The sequence below is a fragment of the Cebidichthys violaceus genome, unplaced genomic scaffold, assembly GCF_023349555.1.
Source record: "Cebidichthys violaceus isolate CVI_PGR_0920_01 unplaced genomic scaffold, fCebVio1.0.p SCAF_2, whole genome shotgun sequence".
Taxonomy (NCBI): Eukaryota; Metazoa; Chordata; class Actinopteri; order Perciformes; family Stichaeidae; genus Cebidichthys; species Cebidichthys violaceus.
In genome coordinates, this window is record NW_027176372.1 from 12,579,013 (window position 1) to 12,589,603 (window position 10,591).

Genomic DNA, 10,591 nt, shown 5'->3' on the forward strand with positions numbered 1-10,591 from the left:
CGCACGCACGCGGAGAGGGACAGTGGGCTAGCGGGCTGAGGTGAGGTAAGATAAGGAGGGATATGATGAAAAAGGTACGAGTGAGCGACACTGACATCCTGATTACAGCAACCTGATGGAAGAAATCCAATGTGGACCACTTTTTTTTTTTGGAGCATTAGCTTAGGCATCAGAAAAGGAAAAAAAAACGCAATTATTCTTTTTGTGTATATTTGTTCATTCTTAATCTATAATAATGATAAAAGCAAGCATCATTTAACGATTCTGCAACGAGAGTTTCATAATTGAAGGGGTTGTTTAAGGACTATCTGCATTTTTTCATCATGATTTCTTAAAGGGGTATCCTGCAATTTATTATCATACTTCGATTAAGTTGGTGGACTCACAAGAGACAGATACAAAACAAAAGAAAAGACGGAAATATCTTCACTTTCAGTCATTAGTATGCTTCAAGCTCCAGAAATGCTGGATCATCCATTTCCCATCATGCAACAATTGTATTGTAACCCTGCCTGCCTGTTTAAGTCCTACATCTTATTCATTCTCTGGTTTATAACACAAACTTTCTGTTATAAATCTGTGGTCGAGATAACCCTGATGACATCACTGTGGCATCATCAGTTATCTTCTCAGACCACTGAAGACATTATACAACTGTTTTCACCACCTGAGTAGTACTCCTCATGACAATTAAACACACGTTTATGTGTGGAATTGAGTGCAGCGTTGAATTAATTGTTGTAATGCTGCATTCACCCAACGTTGGCAGAATGAGAAAAACAGGAAAACTTCCATTGATTCTGAACTGGGAGCATTCATGCATTATTCATGCCATGTAGTCACACCATTTAAATTGCCTTAAGTATTTGGAGGGGTTTCTTAACAAGTGAAAACAGGTAAATAACCTTTTGAATTATCTGAATCGATTAAATTACAGTACAATGGATGTTACTTAGCTGTTTGTTAGTGGCTTTGCAGCCATGTTGGCATCTGTTTGTTCTGTGGTTCTTTTCAACAGGGCGATGCCGTCTCCTTGGCCTACATGCACATTTTTTCTCCACTCGTTTGCTCGTAATTGCAGTCTGAACAATACAAAGTAAAAGCAGCTTACTTCTCAGGGGCTACGTGACGAATCAGAACCGAGTACAGGAAATATTTTTCAAAGAGCTATTTAAGGACAGTTTTATTGAGGTTGTGTCGACTTTTTCCTCGTTCTTTTTTTTTTTGCCAACCAGTATGCCAACCAGGATTAAGTTTAGGCCCTGCATGTAAACACATGCTGTCTTTAAATAACCACACCACTTGCCTCAACTTAGATACCTTCTATAATATAAGGTCGAGTCATTGCACGTGTTGGCACTGGTCCATGTGAACTGATCTAAGCATTCAGTTAATGTCTTTAAGAAAAGAGCAACTTCTTCAATCAGAACGTGTTTTTGTACACATTACATTACAGTCATTTAGCAGATGCTTTTATCCAAAGCGACTAGTACATTATAGTTCATTTAAGTGCAGTGTGTAGTTGTTCATTAACTTATTATAGAGGCCTTATTAAAACAAATAGGCTTTAGAGAAATAATTTCATCCCAAATGCTGAAGAGCTGAGAGTTGGATCCTGGTTACATAAAGTACAGTAGAGAAGCTACACGATTTATTTTTCAAACAAGGTCAGGAGACCAAAAATACAGTAACCGAGCCTACTACACAGTATCAAAATACAGTTGGCTTCTACCACTCCTGGCTTCCAGCAGCCATTCATACTGCGCCGGTCATTTCTAAGTGCAATGACAAATATGCCACAGAGCACATGTCAGAGGGCTGGCGTGTACGCAGGGCGTGTGAGGTATTCTTAGCACCGGTGACAGTGCAGGCCGCCAAATCCATTCACATCTCTAAATGGTGTCCTGGCTGCAAGACAAGGCCACTCGGTCCTGCCAAGGTATTGGTTTGTGCTTCACTCTGCTTATTCCTGGCTCAGATATGCGCTTTCTTACTACAGACTAAGTGATATTGAACACTTTGCCGATAGGCTTCCGGAAGCATTTAAAATTCAAAGATTAGGAACCTGAACAAAAAGGATTTTTGAGAGTCAAAAAGTGAAAAAAAACAAAGCATAAAAAGAGAACAATAGGGTCAAGAGGTGTCATGTTAAAAGAAAGATCAAGTGATGGTTGTATTTAAATGTTATTCATGATATCAAATGAAGATATATTTTTGGAAAAGCAACCTTAGCATGCGCTTGACTAGGAGTGGGAAGAATCAGACTGCTGTGTGTGTCCTCAACACCCGCTGCTAAAAAGATTATGAAATCATCTACTTCCCTTTGAGCATGACAGGCATCATCATCAATTTAAGCAGAAAACGTCCCACTTTAAGGGAACATTATGATTGAAGTTTAATACGCAGAAGTATGAATATGTTCCGGCTGTGAGAGTGTAATCGTACAGAGTCAACCATCAAAGGCTACAGTCTCGGAAAACGCTCTTACGAGGGATCCAAGGGGCCCTGAGCTTCACGGGTAGCACGCTGTTTGACACAGTTGTTCATCTACATCAGTCAACATCAAGCCGCTCTATCATATGTCCACTGCTCGCATGGCTCTGCTCAGTTCAGACATGTTCTCCTGCAGCAGCACAGGAGCCGTCAGCAGTTGTCGTCCTCCAGGATGTCCGGGTGCTCCTCCCAGAACTGCTCTCCTATGATGTCGCAATGGTGGCCGTGCACCCGCCTCCTGCTGCGAGTCACGGCCACATCCTCCTCCTCTCCGTTTGGCCGCTTCATGCGCTTGGTGGCAGTTTCATCTCGCTGGACACAAAGAATGAGGAATATTGGTAGTAAATGATCTATTTAACAGCACCTTATTTCACCAGTCATTTGGGAAATGTGACATGAAAACAAAAAGAAGAGCCAGTAGAGGGCAGAATGGGGCTTTCAACAGCCCCAAAAAAGCCACCGGATCCTGGCAAATCCGTCCTGCTATATTTGTCACGTTGCCTGAGGTGGCGTGTGGTACCTACGCATAGCATAGTCTACAAACTGTTGTTTTAATCCGTTTTCTACAGAACTCTCGGGGAAGGTAAAACATTGCCACACCGGTGACCTCAGGGAAGCAGAAAGAGTTTCCAATTCTGCTGTAGACTGGAAATGATGATGACACACCTATTACAGGAACAGTCCAACATTTTGGAACATAATGGTCTCAAATCTGACCGTCTCAAATCTGTCTAAAGACACATCAAACACAGTTTCCACACTTCAGGAAGTCCACTAGTCCAGTAAAACCACAGCTTCTTCTTCTCACACTTCTGTTTTTGACTTCTGACTAAATAACTAATAATGTGTTATTTATTTTTTTCACAATGCATAATATGTGGAGGTAATGTATATGCAGCACTGTAGCATCCTGTATGATGCACAATGATACTAACCTCTTTTCGTAGCATGCCATATTTTTCTAAACCTGCCACATAGAAATTTCTCCTTTCATTTCACGATGTATGAAGATCTACTAATAAAGTATTGTAAGCTGCTTGAGTTTGTATTTATTCCTTCATAGTGAATATTTTGTCATTTGGCAATAAAGTATATGCAGGGACCTGTTGGAAGGTTTACCTGATGATGCATTTAAAACACTTTACAAATCAGCTACAGAATGGCAATACTCACATGTTGGAGTTTTGAAAGTGTTACCTGTATGCAAGTGGACTATGAGGCAACATTAACCAAAAAAAATAGAAACCTACCTTTGTATGGCCGAAAATAACAAAGTCGTAAATGAACATGCACAGGAGAAACTTTAGCTTCACAAACCATCAACATGTTAAGTTTTGGTGTTGCGGTCTTGCACAAGTGCACAAAACTGTTTCTAAAGTCAACATTTTCTGCCGATACTCAAGCATACCGGAAGAAGCTCATGGCAGAGAGACGACCCTCTGTGTTCAGACAGAGAAGCCGTGTCGAGGAAAGTAGATGATGTGTGAGGCGGAAGTGGCTGCAGGAAGGATTTTAAACCCTTCATCACATGTTAGGAATCAAAGATATCCAGCAGGAGTTACACAAGTGAATTCCTCTGTTATAAACTCTTTGTAGCAGCTCACCTTTTCCCAGATGAGAGTGGTGCCTTTCCTGTGGAGGGCAGACTCTGTGTTGTAGTTGATCTCAAACTCAGAGAACAGGATCTCGTTTTTGTCTGCAGCTAATGTTCCCTGGAGGGAGACATCACACAGTTATACATATGGATGTAAATATTACAAAACTGTGTATCAACAAAAAGCATCTCATACAAGAGGCCTCACTGAAAAAGTCATCTCATCATTCACACCACCATTAAAACCATTAAAACGACCACACCACCCACTGGTTCTATTGTTGTTTGAATAAGGATTTACATCGAGGCGATGATCTATAAGGAAGATTATCTTTGACTTGAGCAGGTTTTTCCCCCAAAGAAACATTTGTAACGTGATAAAAGGAACGAGGAAGCATGACGGTGTGATGGGACGACTCACAAACATTTCTACAACTCGTCACTTCCCTCAGAGCCCACCAGAGAATGAAGTGACTTCAAGAGGACAGCGGCATCAGTCAGTGGCATGTGTTCATCTCCAACGAGAATAAAGCAGAAGTAAATAATGTGCTGACCGTGTTAATACGCATTAAAAACATGGGACAATGAAATGCAGTCACAGCTGTACCTTCATATGCATTCACCTGACAACCAGAAGCATGGCTTCTTGGTAACATAACAAATTAAAAATATTTATATGATCAAAGTTTATGTACTTTCATTTACAAATACAAACTACTGCATACAGAGGCAGCGGAGCCATTTTAGGTGGAACATGGATAAGAAACCTGTAAATAACTATAATTTTATATATATTATTAATTAATATACTTAATATATTTTCCATTAATCGACTCATGTTGAGTCTGACAAAATGTCTTTAACTTGATTAGTTTGTTTTTGTCAATGTATTAGTATTCAATGTATAATGATTAAGGATGCTCCCTGAAACTGGGTTCTTAACGAGAACCGATAAGAGAGCAGTAAAAACCCGGAGTATTGATAAGGATCGGAGTTAACGGTTCTGCTATCGGCACTTTAGAAGTTACGGAGTCAGATCTCAGCGTTGCAAACCTCCTCGCTCTGTCTCTGTGTCTTTGCAGGAGGGGCGGAGTCGTGCTTAAGAAAAACTATGCGTTTACATACAAATAATAAAGAAATGTTTATTCTTTTCTAATTTATTGTCTTTTTTTCCTCACAAAATAATAAAAAAGAACCGATAAGGAACCAAACCAATAAGCAGTATTGATAAGAGTAATGGAAAGCTTTCTTTGAAGTGGCTTACAGTTTAAAAAAACTCAAAGTAAATGTTGTGCATCTCATCTGTAGCAAGATTGAAACATGAATTGAGTGTAGACATTAATATGTCTTAATAAATGTATTCATGTTTTATAAACATTAAATATGCAGGTGATCTCATTGTTCTTCGCAGATATTCAAAAGGAATAAAGATAAAAAGAAGAGGTATTCCCGTTTGATATCATCATAACACACAGTATATCTGTATAAACACATGCATCTGTACATGTACACACAAACACATATTAATCACCTTTAAGCGATCCTCTGCCTGGGCTGTGGTGAGTCCCCCCTTTTGTACTAAAGTCCAAAACACTGTGTTGTACAGATTATTTATGTGACCTGAAAGACACAGGAACATGTATGCAGTCGTCAGCTTCATGAACAGATGCATCTAGAAGTGAAACGCACGATCTGTACAACAGTTAGCACTTACAATCTGCTTGCCTCCAGCTGAGGTAGTCTCTGAGGTTGCGGTTGCTGGGATACAGGACCACGCGTCCGTCAAAGCCCGGGGGGTACAAGAGGGGCTGCTCCCCAAAAAACTCCTTCCAGTAAAACACATATGAGGAGGAGAACTGGGAGGCCACATGAGTCATGAGCTTACTGCCAGAGAGAGAGAGAGAGAGAGAGAGAGAGAGAGAGAGAGAGAGAGAGAGAGAGAGAGAGAGAGAGAGAGAAGTTAAGTGAAAAGCGTGAAACGCTTGTATGGGAATGACGTTGGATGACAGCACGGCGAAACATTGGTACCTGGCTCTCCTCTTAAACCAGGTAGAGGTCCTCTTGAAAACAAAGCTGAACTCATCACTTTGACCATAAGCAATACTGACATCCTCTAGTTCTTCCATGACAGAGCGTGCACTCCGGGTCATCAGGCCCAAAGCCCGGTTATCATTGGGCTTTATAAACTTGTGCTGCTCTGCAAACCTGAAACAAAACGCATGAAGAAACTTAGAGCAAGAGAATCGTGTGCATCATCCTATTGATTGGCAACATTACTTGTGTCCTCACAGCTTGAAGGGGAAACTCACTTGTGGAAGTTGCGCCCATCCAGTCTCACAACAATGTAGCAGTTTCGGAGACAAGTGTCATCTGTTTCAAAGTTGCGGACGTACTCAAACTTGCTCTTGGCCATGTTGCTGGAAGCGATAAAAAGACAGGCCAAAGGTTGGACAACACAAGACCGGACACGTCCACCGAATCTGGAGGCCTTTCCAATCAGCATGAGGGTGCTCCTGGAAAGAAAAAGCAATAAGCACACACATAATATACTTTAGAAAGAAATGTACAGCAGGATCAATTTATAAAAAAAAGAACCCATCACATGTTAGGTCACATGAACACTCTTCTTAATGCTGCAATATTTGTATCTCTGCTGCTGTTATGAGCACAGTGATGACATTCGTTAATATATTCTGGAAAAATGTCTTGTGTTTAAACATGCATGAGATTAAGTAATTCACACTGACTAGTAAATAAATTAATGCACCATGTTTGGCAAATGAGTTGGTGGGATTTGAAATATATTCAGAAGTAGCATAATGCTAATACATCCACCTCATTAATCGTGGCGTACTGTATTTCTCTGCATTACATGATAGCACATTAACGTATTGATATTGTTATTGTGTGCTATCGCCCACTATTCACAACAACTATATTATGACATCGAAGCCAATTCAAAAACACATTCACCTCATGACGGGGTTAATAATGGGATGATTACTGTTACAGGTTCCTCTGACCAACTACATTGGTCATTACTTACACTTGGATGTCTTGTGTTGTGCTAGTCCTATGCAGTACGCAACAAATTAGCTAACGTTGCTCCGTTTGTTTCATGCGTTAATATCTTGATATTTCGTAAGTTACACAAACACAAATATTCAATACAGTACAGTAATAAAGCAGTGTCGACCACTGATATCTACATTTATCCTCAAACAGTTGTCGGGTCACACACGTTGGTTTGTGTATAGTCCATCAACGAATTATGTCGTAGTGAAGCCACAAACCACCGAACAAAGGTTCCGGAGCACAAGCCTGAAATTAACAAACAATTAATTAAAATCAAATAGCGTATTACTTTCAGTTGCTTGTTCACCTTATTTAAACGTCCATCATCATACAAATTAATTATTCTGCTGCTGCTTTGGAGTATATGTATATCAAAGCAAGCTGATGTATCATACTTATGTAGAAGCAAGAAAATATAACCTATGTTTTAGCGCTATCTTGTGGTTATGGAGAGAAAGTGGATACCAAAGATCGTGTATAAATATGATGAAACACGTCGTACGTAACTGGTAGCCCAGTCGAAGGCTCGGCGGGTTTCTGGCGAAATTCGTTGGGATTGTTTTATGAAATGTATACCTAATTAGGCAATTACTATCAAATTATTACAGGAAAATAAAAAAAACGCTTCCGGGATTGAAAAGCTCCACAATAATTGCGTGCTCGTGTCTCTGACGTTTAGGGTCCGCTGAAATAGGTTCAGAGTGTAACCTCAGCCTCAACCGACGGAAGCTACTTACCCAGGATTCTTCACTTTTTTACCGTGTGCTCATCTGCGGTTGTTTCAAACATGGAGGAGAGAGAAAGAAAAAGTGCAAAGTCGGACATTAAAGAAACGGTCCCTTCAGGCTGTTCACGAGCGCCACCAGTACCAGAGCACGAAGCGGCGGCGGGCAGCAAAGCCGGGGACGATGACGCAGAAAAAACAGACGTCTGCTCTGATAACTTTGACCCGCTCTTGGCCTTGTACTCGCCGACGGTACCGCTTCCTTTCCCGAACATCAAGGGCTTCAACAATGTGGCGGCGTACGAAAGCTTCATGAAGGGCGGCCGGGGCAGAGCCAAACCGGAGAACGTGGAGAAAAAACGACGGAAGGCGATGAAAGGGGTGGCGGACCCAGAACGCATCGAGAGGCTGAAGAAGCTAATTGTGAACAACCCGGTGTCAGAGAAGGGGGAGAGCAGCGGCACGGCGCGGAGAAGGAGGCAGAAGCCCCAGAAAAACGTCCTGACGAGGATGCCCCGTAGGTTTAACAACCACCACTAATAACAACGTCAGCACATTAACCCTGCTTTTGTTGGGAGTGCAAGTGCTGCAAACAAGTTGCACGCAATGCCCTGGGCCTCTCCAATAATAAGTTATGTCCCAGTCTATGGTTATGATTCCTTCATAGTCATTTCATTTCAGACCTGGCAACCTGTCTCAACCTTTATAGTCACTTTACCTTGAAGCTGAAGGCACAACATAATACACAGTCGTGTTGTGAATATCTATAAACATGAAAAGATAGTGTCAAATCCCCATTACCATTATTCTGAGGCCGTGATGTGATGTATTTAAATATTAAGATTGACAATGTTTTGAAATGGAGGGAAAAGTGAATCCTCACAACTCAGAAGCTGGAACCAGAGATTCTCTGTTCATCATCCAATTGAAAAGTTCAAATCTAGTTCTTACTCTTGCATGTTGAGCATTGATTGCCGGACATGTTTTTGTGCTTTTCGTTGATCACTAATTGGCTGTGGAGACGGTTGAGTAACCTGTTGGTCGTGTGTTTTCAGTGTGTACAGGCAGTCCGTTGGGCGAGCTGTACAGATGTGTCCAGGAGAGGATAAGAGTCAAAGTTCACATCAGGACCTTCAAGGGACTGAGGGGAGTGTGCTCCGGCTTTGTCGTGGCCTTCGACAAGTTCTGGAACATGGTGAGCTCTCGCACTTGTGTACGTGTAACCGTGACGTCTTAATATTGTCCGCTTCACTATTTGTTTTTATTTCTCCTCATCAGGCAATGGTAGATGTAGATGAGACGTACAGAGAGCCTCTGCTCGGAGAGGCGTTCTACCATGAAAAGGCCCTCACCATTTCACGGGTAGGCCAGAGTTTTCAATGTATATCTGACCGAAATACATGACTTGCTCTGCTTCACAATAAAAGCTGCCCCACTTTGAATATGAACTAGCAGCAGTAAGAAGTATTGTTAGTATTAGCAGTAACAGTGATGCTGGATTAAATGCATGCGCCGCTTCTGTAAATACTATTAATATATAGAGAGGCAATTAAAGGATGTTGGCTGTTGCCGAAAAGAAGGACGACCATAAATATTAAAATCGAAATGTGGTTTGATTTCCCGTTAACGCGACTGACATCTCTGTGCAGCTCTTTGAGAAGCTGAAGCTCCAGGAGAACCCAGGAGGTGATGAGCCAGCAGAAAAGCACGATACCCAGGAAACAGCCGGCAAGCATCGGCCTGCGAACCCCAAAAGTGCCCCGAAAAACCAGCCTGCTCACCCGACCGGCGAGAGAGGGGACGGCGGGACGGACTCCAAGCTGTCCGACGCTGTTAGAGTCAAACAGGACAAGCACAGAGTCTCGCTGAAGGCCCAGAGGAGAGACTCCCAGACATACGGCAAGGTCCACACACGCCACATCAACCAGCTCTTCATCCGGGGGGAGAACGTGCTCCTGGTTAACCCACAGCCACTCTGATTACTGTCCTCAGTCTGATAAAAGAAAGGTGGGCTACAACACATCAAGTTGAACATCTGAAATGAACTGCCAGAGATTTGATTTCATTAGATTCAGGGGAATCAAACGAGGACTAATGTTATATCATATTGATATAGAGGTTTTTCTCTGCCCACCAGAGAAATTATCTTGATTTTTGAGGAATAAAAGCTTCTCAGTTCTAATTATAGTCATTTCTTGTCTTTTTTGTTGTTGTCTGACAGCCACTAAAGGGAATTTATTTTGACACCGTTGTGCAGCGGCATCAATAACTGCACGTGTTATGGTTATTACCCAGCAGGTGGCAGCATAAACACATTAGTGCCATCTGCGAGGCCATTGTCATCTCCGAGAGCTTGTCCCTTTATGTTGCTTTTCCCGTTAGTTTGAGCAGGAATGACAGCGCAGTCTCAGCGGACTTCATAAATGCGTTATGAATAATTGAGTTTGTGAAGCTCGAGATTGCAGATGGCACTCAAAAGCTGTCATTTGTCTTGACGTCTCAGATTGCTTTTACTCTTTAATGGGCACATTACCCATAAAAGCACAATTTACTGCATCTCATGGAAGTTGTAAAGATGTTTTTTGTTTTTTTTCTGTTCCAAACGGCAGAGGTTACTTTTGGATGATGAGCGGCACAGATGATTGCATGTTGCGGTGTTTCTGGGTCTGAATGTCTTATTTTAGTTTTTCTTAATTTGACAGCGG

At 41.8% G+C, this 10,591-nt stretch overlaps 2 protein-coding genes across 6 annotated transcripts; one reads left to right on the plus strand and one right to left on the minus strand.

The window, feature by feature from the left end:
- Positions 1–1,638: 1,638 nt before the first annotated feature.
- Positions 1,639–8,326, minus strand: thg1l (tRNA-histidine guanylyltransferase 1-like). 5 transcript variants are annotated; one of them, XM_068714470.1, is made up of 8 exons: positions 7,900–8,326; positions 7,297–7,408; positions 6,397–6,600; positions 6,116–6,292; positions 5,802–5,971; positions 5,619–5,707; positions 4,098–4,205; positions 1,639–2,805 (listed from the first exon to the last, which is right to left on the minus strand). In XM_068714470.1, coding segments are annotated over exons 2-8 (912 nt in total). In that variant the 5' UTR covers positions 7,299–7,408; positions 7,900–8,326; the 3' UTR covers positions 1,639–2,643. The 5 variants fall into 5 exon arrangements, with proteins under 5 accessions (XP_068570571.1, XP_068570572.1, XP_068570573.1 ...); XM_068714471.1 differs by having other exon boundaries at positions 7,134–7,408; XM_068714472.1 differs by lacking the exon at positions 7,297–7,408.
- lsm11 (LSM11, U7 small nuclear RNA associated) lies at positions 7,697–10,068 on the plus strand. Its single transcript, XM_068714468.1, has 4 exons — positions 7,697–8,403; positions 8,942–9,081; positions 9,165–9,248; positions 9,536–10,068. Exons 1-4 carry the CDS (start codon positions 7,950–7,952, stop codon positions 9,863–9,865), a joined length of 1,008 nt encoding a protein of 335 aa, XP_068570569.1. The 5' UTR covers positions 7,697–7,949; the 3' UTR covers positions 9,866–10,068.
- Positions 10,069–10,591: the final 523 nt, after the last annotated feature.